This window comes from Dasypus novemcinctus, unplaced genomic scaffold (genome assembly GCF_030445035.2).
Source record: "Dasypus novemcinctus isolate mDasNov1 unplaced genomic scaffold, mDasNov1.1.hap2 scaffold_108, whole genome shotgun sequence".
NCBI classification, from domain to species: Eukaryota; Metazoa; Chordata; class Mammalia; order Cingulata; family Dasypodidae; genus Dasypus; species Dasypus novemcinctus.
Genome location: NW_026688147.1, coordinates 1,829,958 through 1,855,642, shown reverse-complemented (window position 1 = coordinate 1,855,642; position 25,685 = coordinate 1,829,958). Strand labels below are relative to the sequence as shown.

The 25,685-nt window shown below is 40.8% G+C and overlaps 1 protein-coding gene across 1 annotated transcript; it reads right to left on the bottom strand.

The window, feature by feature from the left end:
• Nucleotides 1–23,630: 23,630 nt before the first annotated feature.
• Nucleotides 23,631–24,422, bottom strand: LOC131277492 (olfactory receptor 7A10-like). Its single transcript, XM_058292531.2, has one exon. The coding sequence runs from the start codon at nt 24,420–24,422 to the stop codon at nt 23,631–23,633; it is 792 nt and encodes a 263-aa protein (XP_058148514.2).
• Between the last annotated feature and the right edge of the window lie 1,263 nt (nt 24,423–25,685).

Here is a 25,685-nt window from a genome sequence, read left to right as displayed (position 1 = left end):
CACCAGGAAAAGTTCTCCTTCATTAACTTATTAATGTGGTGGAAATACAGCCCACAACCTTCTGATGCATCACAAGTGGAGTCCAAGAACCAGCAGGATCAGCCTCACCTAGGACCTCTTCAGAAATTCAGACTTTAGGACCCCATCCCACACCTTCTGATTTGAAATCTATGTTTTACAGGATTGAGGTATGATTTGTTTGCACAGTAAAGCTTAGGAGTCAGTGGTCTAATGGACCAAGGAGTAAATAAGGCCATAATTGGTCAGAGGTAAAAGAGTTTAGAAGTGAGAAGAAGTTTTGAAAGTGGACAAAAGTTCTTAGACATTACAATCATTAAGAACCATATAAAAGATAGATTGTCAGAGGTGGGGCAAGATGGTGTCTGAGTGAGTGTAACTTATTGTCTCTCCTGCAAAGAAGTGGCTGGGCAGCATTGGAAATTCTTCAGGACCAGGCTGTTTCGGGATTTTACAGGGCAGGAGGTGTGTGGACATCGATCTGGTGGGACGGTGACAGAGAAGGTTCACATAAAAGTGTCCTGGTTGCTAATATTGCATTATCTCCTAGTCTTTTCTTATCTTTTTTTTCTTTTTCCTCTTTTTCTTCTTATTTTATATTATTTTAATAATACATTAAGTACTGCAGGAACTACCTCACATTTGCTGGGTTTCCTCATCCTCCACTGCCTCATTTCTGTGTGAATTGATTTTGGCCACCTACACTATCCCTTTTCACCCACACCTTGATATCCTCCATCATCTACTGTCTCTCCTATATTCCACCTCCCTTTCTTTGGTCCCCAAATTGTCTAACATTTAATTTCTAATACCTTTGTTTTCTTTTCTGCCTTTTATCCACTGTTGATACTATTGTCTTTCTTTTCTCTTTCCCTCCCACATGAAAACACTGGCTTTTTAATTCATACTATATTCCTCTCATATTCAGTTGACCACCTCATTATAGGTACTCTACTTACTGCTATAACTCTACACAACTTACATGAGTCTAATACCAATCCTCCCAGATCTCATATTGTTGCTCTGGTAACATTTATTACCAATACTACTTTACACATTTTCCTTTTTTGCACAATTGCCTTTCCCTGTCCCTAATATTTTCCTTCAAAGTGAACTCAGCCAGCAACAAGAAATTAGAATAAGAAGAACAAAGTGACAAAGAGAAGATATAACACTTATGCAAGAACAAGAGCTAATTAATCCCCAAGACTAGACAAAGAAACTAAGGACTGGCTAAATCTGTCAAGATAAAATGATGAACAAACAGCAACAAAAATCTATAAACCAAACCAGTAATCAGGAAAACATGGCTGAATCCAATGAATAAACTAAAAAATGAGACGGGGAGCAGAATTTCAGACAACTAATTAAAGATCTCAGGACATATATCAATGTCAAAATTAATGAAGTAAGGGAAGAGTTTAACAATATGAAGAAAACATTTGGAGAGGAAATTGCAGACATATGCAAAAAGATAACAGATATGATGGGAATGGACAACACAGTTCAAGAAATCAAAAATAAATTTGCAGGGAAGGTGTCTGGACGTCAATTCGGTGGGAAGGTAACAGAGAGGATACGTCTATAATATATAAACGGAGGTCCCAGGTGGGCGCGGGAAGTTCCCTCCTTGGGTGGGCGGAGACGCGGTAGCGGGCGCTCCGGCAGCTCCGGAGCCGCGGCGGCCAGGGTTTTTGTTTTTGTTTTTTTTCCTTATTCTAGAGGCTTTGTGGTGCTGAGAAATTCGTGGATACTGGGCTGGCTGGTGAGGGATTGTTGGGACAAGACTCCTTTGCAGATTGATTTGCAGAGACAGACGGTGTTTCCCTGTGAAGCGGGGGACGTTTTGGTCTCCGGACAGGGGGGGAGTAGCGCTTCCGCCTGGAGCCCCATCCCCACAGGTCCGGCTGCCGATCTGCAATGGAATTGGATTTTGGACAATAAGGGGACACAATTGGGAGACTGTTGTAGGGTGCAGTGAGGGAGGAAGACACGTCTGGAAGCTGATTGGGGAATATTTTGCGAAGTTTGGGATTTCGGATCTTAGAGTCTGTTTTCGGCATTTCCAGCTGAAGCCCACCCCACCCGGCGGGGCTTGGGATCTGGGTCATTGAACTGGCCGTGGTGTAGAGGCGCCCTCAAGTGGCCGTTGCGTGGGAGCACAGGGAGGGAGCTGTCCAAAGGCTGATACCCTGAGGAGTTAGGTGAATTTCAGAGATCAGACATTCAATATAGAATTCGCAGATCTGGCTTCCCCCACAGGGCTGGCACCCAGCTACGGGGATCCCTGAGGACTGTGTTGCACTGCAGAGCTCCTAAGCTTTCTGTGGACCAGATTTGAGGTTGCCAGGTCTGGGTCCCCTGGACTCTGGCGGTCCACACCCCAGACTCACACCTCTTGAGTCTTCAGTGTCTCAGACTTTCCACCCCTGAATCCATCACGCCCTGGGGTCTACCTGGGGTCCTTGAGTGCTCTGGACCTTAACGTTTGCGTTTTATCTTTATTGGTTCATATTGTTTTGTTTTTATTTTCACTTTATCTTATTTTTTACTCTTTTTGATGCCCTGATTGGTAATATTGCATTATCCCCTAGTCTTTTCTCCTAGCGTGTCCCCCAAAGTCCCTTTTTTTTTATACAGTTATTTAGGGGTTTTTATGCTTGTTGTTTTAGATAGTGTTGTAATTGTGACACGTGTATACCTGTATCTCTCTTCTCCCTATCTGTTCCCCACCATGTACCTATCCTCTTTTTCTTTCTTCCTTTCTTCTTGTCTCTCTTTTTTTCTTTATTATAATTAGTGTTTTTTTTCGGTTTTCTCTTTCCCTCTTGTCCCTCATTTTCCTCTTATTTTATTTTAATTCAAGTACACAATAGGTGCTACAGGGAACACCTCATATTTGCTGGGTTTTCCCATCCTCCACTGCCTCATTTCTGTGTGAACTGATTTAGCCTACGTGCACTATCCTCTTTCCCCTACATCTTGATATCCGCCACCATCTACTGGCTCTCCCATATTCCACCTCCCACCTCCCTATCTTCGATCCACGAAGGGTCTAAGTCTTAATTTCTAATACCTATGTTTTGTTTTCTGTCTGTTATCCACGCTTGAAACTATTACCACTTTTTTTTTCTCTTTCCGTCTCTCACGAAATCAATAGCTTTTTAGCTCATACCATAATCCTCCTATATTCAATCACCTACCTCATAATAGGTACTCTACCTACTGCTATAACTCTACACAATTTACATAAATCTAACCTCCATCCTCCCAGATCTCATATTCTTGCTTTGTTATCATATATCACCAATATTACTTTACACTTTTCCCTTGCTTACACAATTGCCTTCCCCCAACACTAATACTTTCCTTTAAAGTGAACTTAACCAACAACAAGAAATTAGAATAAGAAGAAAAAAGTGACAAAGAGAAGATATAACACCTATGCAAAAATAACAGCTAATTAATCTCCAAGAGCAGACAAAGAAGCTAAGGAACTGATTAAATCCGTCAAGATAAAGAGATGACCAGAAAGCAACAAAAATCTACAAACCAAACCAGTAATCAGGAAAACATGGCTGAATCCAATCAACAAACCAATAATCACGAAGGGGAGCAAAACTTAGCACAAGCAATGAAAGATCTCAGAACATTTATCACCGACAAATTTGACGAAGTAATGAAAGAGGTTAACAACATGAAGACATCACTTGGAGGGGAAATTGCAGACATACGAAAAAACATAACAGATATGATGGGAATGAACACCACAGTTCAATAAATCAAAAATACACTTGCAGCAAATATCAGCAGACTAGAAGAGACAGAGCAGAGAATTAGTGATGTGGAAGACAGTACTTCAGAAATCAAACAGATAGTAGAAGGGGTCAATAAGAAGATAGAAAAAATCCAATTAGGATTTAGGGACATGAATGACAATGCAAAACACTCAAACATACGTATTATAGGCATTCCAGAAGGTGAAGAGAAGGGAAAGGGGTCAGAAGGAGTGCTGCAGGAAATAATGGCTGAAAACTTCCCAAATCTACTGAAAGAGACAGATGTACATATCCAAGAAGCACAGCACACTCCACAAGTCATAAACCCCAACAGGCCCACCCCAAGATATATACTTGTCAAATTATCCAAGGCTCAAGACAAAAAGAAAATCCTAAAAGCAGCAAGAGAAAAGAAAACCATCACATACAAGGGAAGCTCAATTAGATTAAGTGCTGATTTCTCTTCTGAAACCATGGAGGCAAGAAGGCAGTGGTATGATATAGTCAAGGTACTAAAGGAAAGAAATTTCCAACCAAGAATACTCTATCCAGCTAAATTAGCATTCAAACATGATGGAGAGTTCAAAATATTCACAGACAAACAGAAACTGAAAGAGTATACCAACAAGAAACCTCCCCTTCAAGAAATTCTAAAGGGAGTTCTACAGGAAGAAAGGAAAAAACAGGAAAGGCAGAGTTGGAGGAGAGTATAAGACCAACAACAATAACAAAAAAGACAAAAAAAATATACAAACAAAATATGACAAACACAAATCCAATCAATATATGGCTAACACAAATAATTCCTTGATAGTAATAACACTGAATGTCAACGGATTAAACTCACCTATCAAAAGATTCAGAATGGGACATTGGATAAGGAAATATGACCCATCCATATGCTGTCTACAAGAGACACATCTTAGACCCAGAGACGCATGGAGACTGAAAGTGAATGGCTGGAAAACAATCATACAAGCTAACAATAACCAAAAAAAGGCAGGAGTAGCTATATTAATATCAGACAAAATAGACTTTAAATGTGAAACAATTGTGAGAGACAAAGAAGGATACTACATTTTAGTGAAAGGGAAAATCTGTCAAGAAGATCGAACAATCATAAATATCTATGTCCCTAACAAGGGTGCCTCTAAATACGTCAGGCAAACACTGGAAAAACTAAGTGAAAGAATAGATACATCTTCAATTATAGTAGGGGATTTTAATACACCACTATCAACTCTGGACAGAACATCTCAAAAGAGAATCACCAAAGAAACAAAACATCTGAATAGTATATTAGAGGAGCTGGATCTAATAGATATATATAGATCGCTACACCCAAACACAGCAGGATATACATTTTTCGCAAGCGCACATGGATCATTCTCCAAGATAGATCATATGCTAGGCAACAAAGAAAGGCTGAACGAATTCAGAAAGATTGAAATCATACAAAACATTATCTCTGACCACAGTGGAGTCAAGCTGGAGATTTGCAAGGGACAGAAGCCCAGATTTCACCCCACGATTTGGAAATTAAACAGCACACTCTTAGAAAAACAGTGGGTCAAAGAGGAAATCTCAAAAGAAATCAATGACTACCTTGAAACAAATGATAATGATAACACAACATACCAAAATTTATGGGATACAGCAAAAGCAGTACTGAGAGGGAAGTTTATAGCCATAAATTCATATATCAAAAAAGAAGAAAGAGCAAAAATTGAAGAACTAACTGCACATTTGAAGGAATTAGAAAAACAACAACAAAGTGACCCAACAGGAAGAAGAAGGAAGGAAATAACAAAGATAAGAGCAGAACTAAATGAAATAGAAAAAAAGAAAGCACTTGAACAGATAAACAAGACCAAGAGCTGGTTTTTTGAGAAGATTAACAAAATTGACAAACCTTTAGCAACACTAACAAAGAAAAAAAGAGAGAAGATGCAAATACACAAAATAAGAAATGAGAAAGGCGATATCACCACTGACCCCACAGAAATAAAGACTATCATAAGAGGATATTTTGAAAAACTATATTCCAACAAAAATGACAATCTAGAGGAAATGGACAAATTCCTAGAAACACATAAGCAGCCCATATTGACGAAAGAAGAAATTGATGATCTTAACAAACCAATCACAAGCAGAGAGATAGAATCAGTTATAAAAATCTCCCAACTAAGAAGAGCCCAGGGCCAGATGGCTTCACAGGTGAATTCTACAAAACATTCCGGAAAGAACTGACACCAATCCTGCTGAAACTATTCCAAAAAATCGAAACAGAAAGAACATTACCCAACTCCTTCTATGATGCCAACATTACCCTAGTAACAAAGTCAAAAATGACATCACAAGAAAGGAAAATTACAGACCAATTTCTCTAATGAATCTAGACGCAAAAATACTTAACAAAATACTTGCTAATCGTATTCAACAACACATTAAACGTATTATACACCATGACCAAGTGGGATTCATCCCAGGTATGCAAGGTTGGTTTAACATAAGAAAATCAATCAACGTAATACACCATATAAACAGATTGAAGGAAAAAAATCACATGATTATATCTATTGATGCAGAAAAAGCATTTGACAAAATACAGCACCCTTTCTTGATAAAAACACTCCAAAAGATTGGAATAAAAGGGAATTTTTTGAACATGATAAAGAGTATATATGAAAAACCTAAAGCCAATATTGTTTACAATGGAGAAATCCTAGACTCCTTCCCTCTAAACTCAGGAACAAGACAAGGATGCCCACTGTCGCCGCTCCTATTTAACATTGTCTTAGAAGTACTTGCTCGAGCACTGAGGCAAGAACCAGAAATAAAAGGCATTCAAATTGGAAAGGAAGAAGTCAAAATTTCATTATTTGCAGATGACATGATCCTATACATAGAAAACCCTGAGAGATCTACAACGAAGATTCTAGAACTCATAAATGAGTTTAGTAAAGTCGCAGGTTATAAGATCAATGCGCAAAAATCAGTAGCATTTCTGTACACTAATAATGAGCAAGATCAGGAGGAAATCAAGAAACAAATACCATTCACAATAGTAAATAAAAAAATCAAATATTTAGGAATAAATCTAACTAAAGAGGTAAAGAACTTATACAACGAAAACTATACAAGATTGTTCAAGGAAATCAAAGAAGACCTAAATAAATGGAAGAATATTCCCTGTTCATGGATCGGAAGGCTAAATATTATTAAGATGTCTATCCTACCAAAACTGATCTACACATTCAATGCAATCCCAATAAAAATCAACGCAGCCTTCTTTAAGGAACTGGAAAAACTAACTATGAAATTTATTTGGAAAGGAAAGAGACCCCGAATAGCCAAAGACATACTGAAAAAGAAAAACGAAATTGGAGGAATCACACTACCTGACTTCAAAACATACTACAAAGCTACGGTGGTGAAAACAGCATGGTATTGGCATAAGGAGAGACAAATAGACCAATGGAATCGAATTGAAAGCTCTGATATAGAACCTCACGTATACAGCCACATAATATTCGATAAAGCCACCAAACCCTCTCAACTGGGAGAGAGTGGCCTATTCAACAAATGGTGTCTGGAGAACTGGATAGCCATATGTAGAAGAATGAAAGAGGATTACCATCTTACACCTTATACAAAGATCAACTCAAATCACTGTGGAAGGGAAAAGGTTTTCTGGTGGATGTGTGGGAGTGCTGTATATTATATATATACATTGCTGTGGTCTAGGACTCCTGTGAAGAAAAGCTGAATAATTAGGGTGGGGGGGAAAAAAAAAAAAGAAAAAAATAGGATGTGGAATTTTTTCAAGTCAACATTCTTTATCTAAGTTCTTTATCTAACTTTATCCAAGTTCTTTATCTATCCTTTAAACTCATCGCTATATGCCATTCCCTAGTAAGGGACCATGACATTATATTGGGCTTCAAATTTCGGGGAGTTCTGGATCACAGAGTGTTTCAAAAATGGCAATGGAGGGATACTGGTATGGGATACCAATGACAGGTGATATATGACTGACAGGGAGCTGTACAGAACATATGTCCAGGGTGCATGGTAATGTTTGGATATACTCATAGTGGCAACAATTAAAAACCAGAGTAGGGGGGGTACTGGGTTCCTGGCCAGTGGTGCTCTGTCGTGGTCCCTAGGGGAGCAGCGACAGTCTCCCAGGTACAGTGGTGGGGACCGGGAGGGAGTGAGGGTTCAACAGTGAGCCCCTGATGCTAATGACTATGCTTGTGAGCTGATAAACCCAAAATAAGAACAAGGCCTAGAGCAACTTTGTGCCAGGGAATTTCCTTCTGTCAGCCTTCATGTTACTCAAATGTGGCCAGTCTCGAAGCCAAACTCAGCATGTAAATGCAATGCCTTCCCACCAGCGCGGGACATGACACCCGGGGATGAGCCTCCCTGGCAACGAGGGACCACTATCAACTACCAACTGATGATGCAACTGGAAAATGACCTTATACGGAAGGTTCAATGCGGATCAGCAGAATATCCATGTCTACATAAAATAACATGACTTTAAAATGCTGTTTGACCTAAAGTAAGGGGGAAATGGAAAGGAGAAATGAGTTTATATGGCTACGAGTTTCTAAAAAAGAGTCTGGAGGCTGGCAGAAGGTTTGCACTCATGCACAACTGAGCAGAGTCAGAGAGACAGATAAAGCAGATACAACCCCCAGATATTGGTTCCTTTGAGGGCTAAAGAGACCCATGGGAGTTATGGTCATGGCCGATGGGGTTAACTACCAGGGCAGATGGCCCCTCTTTGGAAATGGTGTTTATGTGTGATGAATCTGGACTCAGATGGGATCTCCCTTCATAAGACTTTCATGCTAATGTGCTGGAGGTGCAGTTAATGTTGGGGTTTAAGATATATTTAGGGGATTTGAATCTCTGGACTGACAATGTGATAGCCAGATCCTGAGCCTCAACAGACTCCAGCACCTACAATCTGATTTATTGGACTTACCACACTCAGCTAAGATGGAGTTGAAGAAGGACAACCACCACACCATGGAGCCTAGAGTGATTACAACTGAAAATGGGAGGATTGCATCCAGCATCCATGTGGAATCTGAGCCTCCTCTTGACATAGAGGTGCAATGGACACAACCAATCCAATGTCCACATAGAAGAGGTGGCATTGGATTGGGAAAAGTGGACATAATGGACAAAGGGTATGGGGAAAGGCAGGAAGAGATGAGAGGTGGAGGCGTCTTCGGGACATGGAGCTGCCCTGGATGGTGCTTCAGAGGTAATCACTGGACATTGTAAATCCTCACAGGGCCCACTTGATGGAATAGAGGAGAGTATGGGCCATGATGTGAACCAATGTATATGAGGTGCAGAGGTGCCCAAAGATGTACTTACCAAATCCAATGGATGTGTCATGATGATGGGAACGAGTGTTGTTGGGGGGGGGGAGAGGGGGGGTGGGGGGTGGTGTTGAATGGGACCTCACATATATATTTTTAATGTAATATTATTACAAACTCAATAAAAAATAAAAAAATTAAAAAAAAAATATCAACTCAAGATGGATCAAAGACCTAAATATAAGAGCCAAGACCATAAAAACCTTAGAAAGCAGTGTAGGGAAACATCTACAGGACCTTGTAATAGGAAATGGATTTATGAATATCTTACCAAAAGCACGAGCAGCAAAAGAACTAATAGATAAATGGGACTACCTCAAAATTAAACCTTCTGCACCTCAAAGGAGTTTGTCAAGAAAGTAAAAAGGGAGCCCACACAGTGGGAGAAAATATTTGGCAATCATATATCTGATAAGAAACTTATAACGTGCATATATAAAGAACTTCTATATCTTGAAAATAAAAAGATAAACAACCCATTTAAAAAATGGGAAAAAGACTTAAACAGACACTTCTCCGAAGAAGAAATACAAATGGCAAAAAAGCACATGAAAAAATGTTCCAAATCTATAGCTATCAGGGAAATGCAAATCAAAACTACAATGAGATACCATCTTACACCCATAAGATTGGCAGCTATGAAAAAAACAGAAGAATACAAGTGCTGGAGAGGATGTGAAGGAAGGGGAACACTCATCCACTGCTGGTGGGAATGCAGAAGGATCCAACCGTTCTGGAGGACAGTATGGCGTTCTCTCAAAAAACTAGCCATAGATTTGCCATATGACCCAGCAATACCACTGCTGGGTATATACCCAGCAGAACTGAAAAGAAGGACACAAACAGATATATGTACACCAATGTTCATAGCAGCATTGTTCACTATTGCCAAAAGTTGGAATCAACCCAAATGCCCATCAACAGATGAGTGGATCAATAAAATGTGGTATATACACACAATGGAATACTACTCGGCTGTAAGAACAAACACACTACAAACACATGTGATAACATGGATGAATCTTGAGAATCTTATGTTGAGTGAAGCAACTCAGATTTTGAAGGACAAATACTACATGACCTCAATGATATGAAATAAACAAGCTGCCTTAGATAGCAAGAGACTGAACGATAGGCTTACAGGAAATCGGAGGGTGGAGGAAGGATATGAGCCGGTGTCTGCAGGGGTGGAATTTAAGACGAGATGGTGGTAAGTATGAACACAAAGAAGAGATAAAAGGGGGGCAAGGGGTTGCCTTTGGTTGGGGCTTTGCGGGTTTGAGGGTGGCTGGGGAGGGACGGATGGGTAACATTGCCCAAAAGTGGGGGGAGGGAGGGGTAGCATACGAACACAGGAGAGGGTTAGGTGTTGGTGGAGAGTAAAATGCCGAGAAAATCATATCAAAATATAATAAAGAGGGTTACCTGTTTAGAATGCTCGGAGGTGAGGGTCTGATGCAGGACGGGCTCCTGGGGAATGTCTAAATGCTCATTCTGCCAGAGTGGGTGTCACCATGGGGTAGAAACCCAAGTAGTGAGAGTGGGGGTGGACCCACATCCTGGGGAGGACTGATGCCACCAAATAGAGGGAACTGTATCCCTCGAGAGAAAGGGTGGCTCCCAGGGCATTGGGGCAGTTGAGCAAGTTAGGCCCTGAACACTATTCCATCTATCTCTGGAAGTGGCTCCTCAGGAAACGGAGGTTGGCTGTCACTGTGGGCACCAAGGTGGAAGGGAAAATGGATGTTAAATGTGTGGAACCAAGGTAAATGGGGGGTAAGAGAGGAGTTTCTTGAGAGTACACAAGGATGGATATAAAACATGTAATATTACACCATAACATATAGGAGATGACAGACTGATAATGTAAACCATAATGTAAAACATAGGATAACTAAGAATGTAAAGAACTGTGTATCCTAAAGTATGCAACCATAATGTAAGCACAGATGTCACCTTGTTAGAAACCTAATGTCTCAGACTCTGTACATCACGTTAAGTAAATATGATGTGAATAGGGTGTAAGAGTATTGCTGTGGAAGGAAAAAGGTTTTGTGGGGGATGTATGGGAGTGCTGTATAGTATATATATGCATTGCTGTGGTCTAGGACTCCTGTGAAGAGAAGCTGAATAATTAGGGGGGGGGTGAAAAAGATAGGATGTAGAATTTTTTCAAGTCAACATTCTTTATCTAAGTTCTTTATCTAACTTTATCCAAGTGCTTTATCTAACCTTTAAATCCATCGCTATATGCCATTCCCTAGTAAGGGACCATGACATTATATTGGGCTTCAAATTTCAGGGAGTTCTGGATCACAGAGTGTTTCAACAATGGCAATGGAGGGATACTGGTATGGGATACCAATGACAGGTGATATATGGCTGACAGGGAGCTGTACAGAACATATGTCCAGGGTGCATGGTAATGTTTGGATATACTCATAGTGGCAACAATTAAAAACCACAGCAGGGGGGGTACTGGGTTCCTGGCCAGTGGTGCTCTGTTGTGGTCCCTAGGGGAGCAGCGACAGTCTCCCAGGTAAAGTGGCGGGGACCGGGAGGGAGTGAGGGTTCAACGGTCAGCCCCTGATGCTAATGACTATGCTTGTGAGCTGATAAGCCTAACATAAGAACAAGGCCTAGAGCAACATTGTGCCTGGGAATTTCCTCCTGTCAGCCTTCATGTTACTCAAATGTGGCCAGTCTCGAAGCCAAACTCAGCATGTAAATGCAATGCCTTCCCCCCAGCGTGGGACATGACACCCAGGGATGAGCCTCCCTGGCACCGAGGGACCACTATCAACTACCAACTGATGATGCAACTGGAAAATGACCTTATATGGAAGGTTCAATGTGGATCAGCAGAATATCCCTGTCTACATAAAATAACATGACTTTAAAATGCTGTTTGACCTAAAGTAAGGGGGAAATGGAAAAGAGAAATGAGTTTATATGGCTACGAGTTTCTAAAAAAGAGTCTGGAGGCTGGCAGAAGGATTGCCCTCATGCACAACTGAGCAGAGTCAGAGAGACAGATAAAGCAGATACAACCCCCAGATATCAGTTCCTTCGAGGGATAAAGAGACCCATGGGAGTTATGGCCATGGCTGATGGGGTTAACTACCAGGTCAGATGGCCCCTTTTTGGAACTGGTGTTTATGTGTGATGAATCTGGACTCAGATGGGATCGTCCTTCATAAGACTTTCATGCTAATGTGCTGGAGGTGCAGTTAACGTTGGGGTTTAAGATATATTTAGGGGATTTGAATCTCTGGACTGACAATGTGATAGCCAGGTCCTGAGCCTCAACAGACTCCAGCACCTACAATATGATTTATTGGACTTACCACACTCAGCTAAGATGGAGTTGAAGAAGGACAACCACCACACCATGGAGCCTAGAGTGATTACAACTGAAAGTGGGAGGATTACATCCAACATCCATGTGGAATCTGAGCCTCCTCTTGACATAGAGGTGCAATGGACACAACCAATCCAATGTCCACATAGAAGAGGTGGCATTGGATTGGGAAAAGTGGACATGGTGGCTGATGGGTATGGGGAAAGGCAGGAAGAGATGAGAGGTGGAGGCTTTGGGACATGGAGCTGCCCTGGATGGTGCTTCAGAGGCAATCACCGGACATTGTAAATCCTCACAGGGCCCACTGGATGGAATGGAGGAGAGTATGGGCCATGATGTGGACCATTGACTATGAGGTGCAGAGGTGCCCAAAGATGTACTTACCAAATCCAATGGAGGTGTCATGATGATGGGAACGAGTGTTGCTGGGGGGGGGGGGAGAGGTGGGGTGGGGGGGGTGGGGTTGAATGGGACCTCACATATATATTTTTAATGTAACATTATTACAAAGTCAATAAAAAAAATAAATTTGCAGCAAATAGCAGCAGATTAGAAGAGGCAGAGGAGAGAATTAATGTTGTGGAAGACAGTACATCGGAAATCAAACAGATAATAGAATTGATTGATAAAAAGACAGAAAAAATCCAGCTAAGACTTAGGGACAGGAATGACAATGCAAAACGCACAAACATACATATTATAGGCATCCAAGAAGGAGAAGAAAAGGGAAAGGGGTCAGCAGGGGTGTTGCAGGAAATAATGGCTGAAAAATTCCCAAATCTACTGCGAGAGACAGATATATATAGCCAAGAAGCACAACGTACCATAAACATCATAAACCCCAACAGGCCCACTGCGGTCACCCCTCGGGCTGAAGTGTGGTTGGCTGGCTGGCGGGGGAGCAGCCGCGGCAGGCCAAGCCGCTGCCCCCATAATAGGGGGGCTGGTCGGACTCACCGCCACCCCTGAAGGGAGCTCGGCATGGGCGCAGAGTGCCCTCGGGTCTCCCCTTCTCAGCAGCCATGCTTCCACGGCTGCCCCTCCTCCCAGATGGCGCCACACGATGCCTGTGGGGCGGCACCCTTCTTCTTCTTTCTTCCTGCGCAGGCGCAGGGTGGAAAATTCCAATCTGCCCTTTTCCCCTCCCCCGACAGCAGCAACAGCCAGGCGTGGGCGGAAAAATCCAGTCTGCCCTTTTCCCCTCCCCCGACAGCAGCAACAGCCAGGCGTGGGCGGAAAAAACTCAAGTCTGCCCTCCACCCCAGCAACAGCAGCCACCAATCCCTAAACCCTGCCCCTCCCCCCAGCAACAGCAACAGCCAATCCCTAACCACCATTCCTCCCCCGTCCAGTACCACCCACTGACCTTTCTCCGGCAACCAATCTGAACAGGGCGTGGCTTCGACCAATCAGCCTTCCCCAGCCCCTATAAAACTGTTGCCTCTCCCTCAATAAAGTGGACCTGCGTGTTTACCTCGTCTCCGCGGTAGTTCTTCTGCCGTGCGCCCTCCAGCCCTGAGAGCCCCCGACAAGGGCGTGGCCTCCCTTGTCCCCAGTTCGTCACCTGCTTCTCCGGGCGATCCCTTCGTCGCCGGCTTCGCCGGGCAACCCCGTCAGCCAAACCGCGCAACCCCTGTGAGACCGACCCCTCGTCTGCTGCCAGACCAACCCCTCGTCCCAAGCGGGACCGATCCCTCATCCCAAGCGGGACCGACCCCTCGTCCGCAGCCAGACCCCACCTCTACCAACCAAGCAAGCCATCGCAGCCCACCCCAAGACATATACTTGTCAAATTATCTGATGTTCAAGACAAAGAGAAAATTCTAAAAGCAGGAAGAGAAAAGAAAACCATCACATACAAGGGAGGCTCCATAAGATTAAGTGCTGATTTCTCATCTGAAACCATGGAGGCAAGAAGGCAGTGGTATGATATGGTCAAGGTACTAAAAGAAAAAAAATTCCAACCATGAATACTCTACCCAGCTAAACTAGCATTCAAAAATGATGGAGTGTTCAAAATATTCACAGATAAACAGAAATTGAAAGAGTATGTCAACAGGAAACCTCCCCTTCAAGAAATATTAAAGGGAGTTCTGCAAGAAGAAAGGAAAAAACAGGACAGGCAGAGTTGGGGGAGAGTTCAAGAGCAATAAAATAAGAAAAAAGGGAAGAAAGAAAAAACAAACAAAATATGACAAACACAAGTCCAATCAAAATATGGCGAACATAAATAATTCCATGAAAGAAATAGCACTGAATGTCAAAGGATTAAAATCACCTATTAAAAAGATTCAGACTGAGACATTGGATAAGGAAATATGACCCACCTACATGCTGTCTACAAGACACACATCTTAGACCCAGAGATTCATGAAGGCTGAAAGTGAATTGTTGAAAAACAATCTTACCAGCAAACAATAACCAAAAAAAGTCAGGAGTAGCATATTAATATCAGTCAAAATAGACTTTAAATGTGAAACAATTGTGAGAGACAAAGAAGGAGACTACATATTAGTGAAAGGGACAATGTCTCAAGAAGAACGAACAATCATAAATATTTATGCTCCTAACAAGGGTGCCTCTAAATACGTGAGGCAAACACTGGAAAAACTAAGTGAAAGAATACACGCATCTACAATTAGAGTGGGGATTTTAATACACCACTATCAATTCTGGACAGAACATCTAAAAAGAGAATCACTAAAGAAACAAAATATTTGAAGAGTGTATTAGAGAAGTTGCATCTAATAGACATATAAGGATCATTACACCCAAATACAGCAGGATACACATTTTCTCAAGTGCACATAGAACATTCTCAAAGATAGACCATACGCTAGGCCATAAAGAAAGGCTTAATGAATTCAGAAAAATCGAAATCATACAAAATAATATCTCTGACCACAGTGGAGTGAAGCTGGAAATATGCTAGGGCCAGAGGACCAGATTTCACACCAAGATATGGAAATTAAACAGCACACTCTTAGAAAAACAGCGGGTCAAAGAGGAAATCTCAAAAGAAATCAATAACTACATTGAAATAAATGATAATGATAACACAACATACCAAAATTTATGGGACGCAGCAAAAGCAGTACTGAGAGGGACATTTATAGCCATAAATTCATACATCAAAAAAGAAGAAAGAGCAAAAATTGAAGAATTAACTGCACATTTGGAGGAATTATTAAAAAAACAACAAAGTAATATCACAGGAAGAAGAAAGAAAGAAATAACAAAGATAAGAGCCTTCATGTTACTCAAATGTGGCCAGTCTCGAAGCCAAACTCAGCATGTAAATGCAATGCCTTCCCCCCAGCGTGGGACATGACACCCGGGGATGAGCCTCCCTGGCACCGAGGGACCACTATCAACTACCAACTGATGATGCAACTGGAAAATGACCTTATATGGAAGGTTCAATGTGGATCAGCAGAATATCCCTGTCTACATAAAATAACATGACTTTAAAATGCTGTTTGACCTAAAGTAAGGGGGAAATGGAAAAGAGAAATGAGTTTATATGACTACGAGTTTCTAAAAAAGAGTCTGAAGGCTGGCAGAAGGATTGCCCTCATGCACAACTGAGCAGAGTCAGAGAGACAGATAAAGCAGATACAACCCCCAGATATCAGTTCCTTCGAGGGCTAAAGAGACCCATGGGAGTTATGGTCATGGCCGATGGGGTTAACTACCAGGTCAGATGGCCCCTTTTTGGAACTGGTGTTTATGTGTGATGAATCTGGACTCAGATGGGATCTTCCTTCATAAGACTTTCATGCTAATGTGCTGGAGGTGCAGTTAATGTTGGGGTTTAAGATATATTTAGGGGATTTGAATCTCTGGACTGACAATGTGATAGCCAGGTCCTGAGCCTCAACAGACTCCAGCACCTACAATATGATTTATTGGACTTACCACACTCAGCTAAGATGGAGTTGAAGAAGGACAACCACCACACCATGGAGCCTAGAGTGATTACAACTGAAAGTGGGAGGATTGCATCCAACATCCATGTGGAATCTGAGCCTCCTCTTGACATAGAGGTGCAATGGACACAACCAATCCGATGTCCACATAGAAGAGGTGGCATTGGATTGGGAAAAGTGGACATGGTGGCTGATGGGTATGGGGAAAGGCAGGAAGAGATGAGAGGTGGAGGCGTCTTTGGGACATGGAGCTGCCCTGGATGGTGCTTCAGAGGCAATCACCGGACATTGTAAATCCTCACAGGACCCACTGGATGGAATGGAGGAGAGTATGGGCCTTGATGTGGACCATTGACTATGAGGTGCAGAGGTGCCCAAAGATGTACTTACCAAATCCAATGGATGTGTCATGATGATGGGAACAAGTGTTGCTGGGGGGGGGGGAGAGGTGGGGTGGGGGGTGGGGTTGAATGGGACCTCACATATATATTTTTAATGTAATATTATTACAAAATCAATTAAAACAAATTAAAAAAAAGAGGTAATGTAAAAAAAAAAGGAGCAGAATTAAAGGAAATAGAAAATAAGAAAGCACTTGAAAAGATAAATAAGACCAAGAGCTGCTTTTTTGAGAAGATCAATAAAATTGACAAACCTTTAGCGAGACTAACAAGTAAAAAAAGAGAGAAGATGCAAATACACAAAATAAGAAATGAGAAAGGAGATATCACCACTGACCCCACAGAAATAAAGACTATCATAACAGGATACTTTGAAAACCTATATTCCAACAAAAATGACAATTCAGAGGAAATGGACAAATTCCTAGAAACACATAAGCAGCCAACATTGATGAAAGAAGAAATTGATGATCTCAACAAACCAATCACAAGTAAACAGATAGAATCAGTCATTAAAATCCTCCCAACTAAGAAGAGCCCAGGGCCAGATGGCTTCACAGGTGAATTCTGCAAATCATACCGGAAAGGACTAACACCAGTCATGCTGAAACTCTTCTAAAAATTCGAAAAGAAGGAACATTGCCTAACTCATTCTATGATGCCAACATTACCCTAGTACCAAAGACAAACAAAGACACCACAAAAAAGGAAAATTATCTCTATTGAACCTAGACACAAAAATGCTTAACAAAATACTTGCTAATCGTATTCAACAACACATTGAACAAATTATACACGACTACCCAGTGGGATTCATTCCAGGTATGCAAGGATGGTTCAACATAAGAAAATCAATCAATGTAATACACCATATAAACTGATTGAAGGACAAAAATCACATAATTATATCTATAGATGCAGAAAAAGCTTTAGACAAAATACAGCACCCTTTCTTGACAAAGACACTCCAAAACATTGGAATACAAGGAAATTTTTTTTAACATGATAAAGAGTATAGATGAAAAACCTACAGCCAACATTGTTTACAATGGAGAAATCCTAAAATCCTTCCCTCTAAAGTCAGAAACAAGACAAGGATGCCCACTGTCTCCTCTTCTATTTAACAGTGTCTTAGAAGTACTTGCTCGAGCACTGAGGCAAGAACCAGATATAAAAGGCATTCAAATTGGAAAGGAAGAAGTCAAAATTTCATTATTTGCAGATGACATGATCCTATACATAGAAAACCCTGAGAGGTCTACAACAAAGCTTCTAGAACTCATAAATGAGTTCAGTAAAGTCACAGGTTATAAGATCAATGCACAAAAATCAGTAGCATTTCTGTACACCAATAATGAGCAAGATCAGGAGGAAATCAAGAAACAAATACCATTTACAAGAGTAAATTAAAAAATCAAATATTTAGGAATAAATTTAACTAAAGATGTAAAAAACTTATACACTATAAAGTACATAAGACTGTTCAAGGAAATCAAAGAAGACCTAAATAAATGGAAGAATATTCCCTGTTCATGGATCGGAAGGCTAAATATTATTAAGATGTCTATCCTACCAAAACTGATCTACACATTCAATGCAATCCCAATAAAAATCAACACAGCCTTCTTTAAGGAACTGGAAAAACTAACTATGAAATTTATTTGGAAAGGAAAGAGGCCCCGAATAGCCAAAGACATTTTGAGAAAGAAAAATGAAATTGGAGGAATCACACTACCTGAATTCAACACATACCACAAATCTACAGTAGTGAAAACAGCATGGTATTGGCATAAGGAGAGTCACACAGACCAATGGAATTGAATCGAAAGTTCTGATGTAGAACCTCATATATATAGCTGTATAATATTCGCTAAAGCCACCAAACCCTCTCAACTGGGAGAGAATGGCTTATTTAACAAATGGTGCCTGGAGAACTGGATATCCATATGTAGAAGAATGAAAGAGGATTACCATCTCACACCTTATACAAAGATCAACTCTAGATGGATCAAAGACCTAAATATAAGAGCCAAGACCATAAAGACTTTGGGAAGCAGTGTAAGGAAACATCTACAAGACCTTGTAATTGGAAACGTCTTCATGAACATCACACCAAAAGAACGAGCAACAAAAGAACAAATAGGTAAATGGGACTTCCTCAAAATTAAAGCCTTCTGCTCCTCAAAGGAGTTTGTCAAGAAAGTAAAAAGGGTGCCTACACAATGGGAGAAAATATTTGGAAAGCGTATATCTGATAAGAGACTTATAACTTGCAAATATAAAGAACTCCTATATCTTGAAATTAAAAGATAAACAACCCATTTAAAAAATGGGAAAAAGATCTAAACAGACACTTCTCCAAAGAAGAAATACAAATGGCTAAAAAGCACATGAAAAATGCTCCAAATCTTTAGCTATCAGGGAAATGCAAATCAAAACTACAATGAGATACCATCTTACTCCCATAAGATTGGCAGCTTTGAAAAAAACAGAAGAATCCAAATTCTGGAGAGAATGTATAGAAATGGGAACAGTCATCCACTGCTGGTGTGAATGCAGAAGGATCCAACCATTCTGGAGGACAGTTTTGCAGTTTCTCAAAAAACTAACCATAGATTTGCCATATGACCCAGCAATTCCACTGCTGGGTATATACCCAGCAGAGCTGAAAAAAAGGACACAAACCAATATATGCACACCAATGTTCATAGCAGCATTGTTCACTATCGCCAAAAGTTGGAATCAACCCAAATGCCCATGAACAGATGAGTGGATCAATAAAATGTGATATATACATACAATGGAATACTACTCGGCTTTCAGAACAAATACACTACAAACATACATGATAACATGGATAAATCTTGAGAACCTTATGTTGATTTAAGCAACCCAGGCATTGAAGGGCAAATACTACATGACCTCAATGATATGAAATAAGTAAACCAAGCTGCCTCAGAGAGCTAGAGACTGGAAGATAGGCTTACAGGAAATCGGGGGGTAGAGGAAGGATATACGCTGACATCTACATAGGGAAAATCTATGATAAGCTGGCAGTAAGTATGTGTACAAGGAAGGGATAAAATGGGGGCATAGTGTTACATTTGGGTGGGCCTTTGTGGCCTTGAGGGGGGCTAGGGATGGACAGATGGGTAATATTGCCCAAGAAATTGGGGGAATTTGAACATAGGATAATATCAGGTGTTGGTTGAGAGTATAATGCTGAGGAAACCTTTTAAAATATAATAAGGAAAGTTACCTGTTTAAGACACTTAAAGGGGATAATCTGATGTAAAGCAGACTTCTAGGGAATATGTGAATGCTCATTTTGCCAGAGTGGGTTATACCATCAGGTAGAGATCCATATAATGAGAGTGAAGGTATACCCACATCCTGGGGAGGACTAATGCCATCAAATAGAGGGAACTGTAAATCTCAAGAGAAATGGTGGCTCCCAGGGCATTAGGGCAGTTGAGCATGTCAAGCCCTCAACACTGGTGCAAGTATCTCTGAACATGGCCCTCAAGAAATGAAGATTGACTGTCATTGTGGGCCCCAAGGAGGGGGGGCAATAGATATTGAATAGATGGAACCAACGTAACAGTGAGGGCAATAGAATTGTTTCACAAGCGTACAGGAGGATGGATATAAAACATGTAATATGATACCAAAAAACATATAGGGGCCGACAGACTAATAATGTAAATCATAATGTAAAACATAGGATATTAAACATTTTAAAAATTGTATAGCCTAAAGTATAAACCACAATGTAAACAAAAATGTTACCTTGTTTGAAAGCTATTGTCTCAATATCTGTATATCAGTTTCAGTAAATATGGTATGAATATGTTAAAAGATTATTGCTGTGGAAGGGAAAAGATTTTATATTGGATATGTGGGAGTACTGTATATTGTATATATGAATTACTGTGATCTAGGGCTCTTGTGAAGAGAAGCACAATAATTAGGAAAAAGAAAAAGAAAAAGATAGGCTGTAGAATTTTTCCAAATCAATATATATCCTGTATCTAACCTTTAAACTCATCGCTATATTCCATTTTACTATTAGGGGAAACTGGCATTATATTGGGTTTCACTTTTCAGGAAGTTTTGGATCACAGAGTGGTTCAACAATGGCAGCAGAGGAATACTGGTATGGGATGTTATTGACAGGGAACATAGGGTTGACAGGGCATGTGTCTGGGGTGCATGGAAATGTTTGGATATACTCATAGTGGAAACAATTAAAAACAACAACTGGGGGAGTGCTGGGTTCCTGGCCGGTGGGGGGGGGGCTCTTCCTTGGTCCCTAGGGGAGCAGCAGCAGTCCCCTGGGTGCAACAACAAAGACCAGGAAGGAATGAGGTTCCAACAGCGAGTCCCTGATACTAATGACTATGCTTGTGAGCCTGCACACCTGAAATAAGAACATGGCCTAGAGCAGCACTGTGCCTAAGGGTTCCCTCCTGACAGCCTCCGTGTTACTCAAATGCGGCTAGTCTCAAAGCCAAACTCAGCATATAAATGCACTGCCTTTCCCCCAGCATGGGACATGACACCCGGGGATGAGCCTGCCTGGCACTGAGGGATCACTACTAAGTACCAGCTGATCATGTAACTAGAAAATGACCTTTCATTAAAGGTTCAACGTGGACCAGCAGAATATCCCTGTCTACATATAATAACAGGAGTTAAAAATGCCGTTTGACCTAAATTAAGGGGGAAATGGAAAGGACAAATGAGTTCATATGGCTATGAGTCTCTAAAAAAGAGTCTGGAGTTTGTCAGAAGGATTGCCCTTATGCACACCTGAGCAAAGTCTCAGCGACAGATAAAGTAGATACAACCCCAGGTATTGGTTCTTTTGAGGGCTAAAGAGACCCACAGGTTTTATGGTCATGGCAGATGGAGTTCACTGCCATGTCAGTTGGCCCTTCTTTGGAGTTGGTTTCTCTGCATGATGGAGCTGGACACAGATGTGATCTCTTTTCACAAGCCTTCCCTGTTACTTTACTGGAATTGTAGTTGATGCTGGGGTTTAATATAGATCTAGGGGATCTGAATCCCTGGACTGACAATATGATAGCCAGGCCCTGAGCCTCAACAGACTTCAAGCTCCTACACTCTTGTTTATTGGACTTATCCCACTCAGCTAACATGGAGTTGAAGAATGTCAACCACCACACCACAGAGCCAAGAGTGCCTACAACTGAAAGCAGGAGGATTACATCCAGTATCCATATGGACTCTAAGCCCCCTCTTGACATAGATGTGAAATGGACACAAACAAGCCAAGGTCCACAGGAAAGAGGAAAACAGTAAGGATCAGAGTGGACTTACTGATATTCTATTCATGAACTATTGTGGTTAGTAATTGAGAAAATGTGGCATTCGTGTGGAAAAAGTGGCCATGGTGGTTGCTGGGTGCAGGGAATGGGAGGAAGAGATGAAATGTGGAGGCATTTTTGGGACTTGAAGTTGTCCTGAGTGGTGTTGCAGGGACAATTACTGGACATTGTAGATCCTCCCACAGTCCACTGGATGGAACATGGGAGTATGGGCTATGATGTGGACCATTGACCATGATGTGCAGCAATGCCCAGAGATGTACTCACCAAATGCAATGGATGTGTCGTGATGATGGGGGAGAGTGTGGCTGTGGAGGGAATGGTGGGGTGGGGGGGGTGAGAGTGAATGGGGACCTCATATTTTTTAAATGTAATATTTTTAAAAAATGAAAAAAAATTAAAAAATTAAGAAAATTAAAAATAAATAAATAAATAAAAATTAAAAAATAAAATAAATTGTAAAAGTAAATAAAGTTGATTTCAGTGATGAATAAGCCTTTAATTATACCAAAGGCAACTGAATGTACACTTTGTATGTATTGTACAGTGTGTGATTATTATTTAATAAAATTGTTTTTTAAAATATCATACAATGAATGTCACCATCTAGGTAGCCATAAGTACTTGCAATGGCATGGAGGTTTGTGCAGCAGCAATTTATGGCTGCAAATCAGAACACTCCATTAAAAGAGGTATGATAGCCAAAATGTCAATCTTCCTGTGTTTAGTCGTATCTGATCAAGAATATATATTAGAAATTAATGAATACAGGTCTATGTGATTAACTAAATACCATTAATTGAACACTCTGGGTGGATTGTATGCTTTATTAAGCTGTATCAATAAATTTGATTTTTTAAGAAAAGAATATAGATTAGAGATTTGAACATACAAGAGATAAATTACTGACTGATAGAGGAAATACCTAGGTTGTATTTTGTCACCTCTTTAAATTTTATGACAGTTTTGAACAAAAGCAGATATTTTATTCAGAGGAAATCAAGAAGTGATATTCATAGGCAGCATTGGTAGAATTCAAGCAGGAACAGGAGGTGATCCAATGAAATTATTCAGAAAATGCAATCCATTCCTGAACAACACTGAAAAACTCCTTAAATATGTACATGAATCATGCATACTTCAAGGAGAACTCTTTCATTATCAAAAATAAAATCTTGCTCTATAACACAATGTGTGCTTTAAAATTTTACTTCTTCATTTTTGAGGTCATCTTGACTCTAGGCAGGTCTATATGCACCTACTGAACAAAGAAAGGAAATATGTAGATCTGAAGGTTTAGGAGCTGCTAAAACTGGCCTTTCAGCTGCTGCAAGACAAATGACACTTTGCAGACTTTCCTCCCAAAGCATTTTTTCAGAGCCTTCTTTATACTTTATTCCTCAGACTATAGATGAAGGGGTTCAGCATGGGTGTGACCATAGTATACATGACCGCGACTGGTGCACCTGAATGTGCGTTGTGTGAAGCAGCAGGACTGAGGTACACCCCTATGGTCGTGAAATAAAATAAGGAGACTACTGAGAGGTGAGATGTACAGGTTGAAAATGCTTTATATTTCCCCTGAGCTGACGAGATTGCAAATACAGAGGAAACAATCTTATAGTAGGAGAAAAGGATTCCAGCAAGGGGACCCCCAGCCAGCACTCCAGCTATTAAATACATTACTAAGTAATTGAGAAAAGTGTCAGAACAGGCAAGTTGGACCATCTGACGAAGTTCACAGAAAAAGTTTGGGATTTCTACACTTGAACAAAAGGACAGTTGTGACACCAATAAACTCTGTAAACAGGATTCCATAACACTCATGGTCCAGGACCCCAGAGCCATCAGGACACAGATCTGGGGTTTCATAGAGACTGTATAGTGAAGGGGGTGGCAGATGGCCACAAAGCGGTCATAGGCCATCACGGCCAGGAGGCAGTCATCCAACCCTCCAAAGAGCAAGAAAAAATACATCTGGGTGAGGCAGCCTGCATAGGTTATGATTCTACTCTGTGCCTGGATGTTCTCCAGCATCTTTGGGACAGTAGTGGAGGATAAACCAATATCACAAAGGGACAAGATTGAGAGGAAGAAGTACATGGGTGTGTGGAGGTGACAGTCAATGATGATGGCCAGGATGATGAGCAGGTTCCCAAAAATGGTGACCAGGTACATGGACAGGAACAACCCAAAGAGGAGGGGTTGCACTCCTGGAACTTCTGTAAATCCCAGGAGAAGAAATTCTGAAATTTGCGTTTCATTTCCAGGTCCCATGTGCCTGATGAGACTAAGAAGAAACAAAAAGGAACAAAGCAAGTAGCACTATCCAAACAGAAATGTTACATTGCCTATTTCAGTGATAAATTTAATATTATATTATTTATATAGATCTTATCCCTTTAGGGTATTTGTAGTGCCACCTATGACTAGGAATTCCATCCCCCTAACTCAGCCCTTTACCAAGAATTCATGAACACTATGGATTACATGAGATATTCATTCATTTGTGGAATATGTATTGAGTTGTGACTAAGAGGCAAGTAGAGTTGTGGCAATGAGTTTACAATGCTGTAACTCAAAAGTCCCAACCATCAGCACACATAGAATACATGCAATTAAAACACAATCATATTACAAAGGGGATGATTTCACATGCTTTAAGGAAAAGAAAGCAGGTAAAAAAAGTGAAATGATGGAGCTGTTTTTCACTTGGTGTTCAGAAAAGTCCCATATATGATGTGAAATTCAAAGAGGCACCTAAAGGAAAAGAAGGCAGTAGCCATGAGGATGTAAGGGGAAATTTGTGCCCAGTGGGATAACTTCTAGGAAAAAGACCCTAAAAATGACTTTTATCCAATGTTCAGAGTGAACAAGGAGGTCAGTGTGGCAGGGAAATGATTAAGAGGATAGTGAATAGAGATGATTTCAGAGGAAGTTTAAGAACAAGACAGACTTGTTGCTGCTGAATCTTCAAATTCAGGGAGTTCTTTATCCATATTCTGAACCTCTCACTATTCATTAATTTGGATGCAAAGCTATCCCACCAAATGGAATGGAACTGGTCTTATTGGCATTTTTAGAATAGCCTCCAGGCTCTGTACTATAGAAGACAACCTATTGTAATATATGAGCTTAGATGCCACTGCTCTGAGGACTGATCACATCACACATCATATCCCATACACCCCTCACACACACACACACACACACACATAATGCACACCTTAGCATCATTGGGCTGGAGTTAACATCATGCTCTTCTCATACTCAGCCACACAGATAATCCAGGAGTAAATAAAATGCAAGCTGACAACATCAGTTTTTCCATTCTCCAAGTATTTAGAAAGGGTGCTCTGAAATTCTAGCTGACAAGCCTCCCATGCTCATGTAAACACAGTGCTCCCTTTTGTTATGATCACTTTATTCCCTTTATTTAAA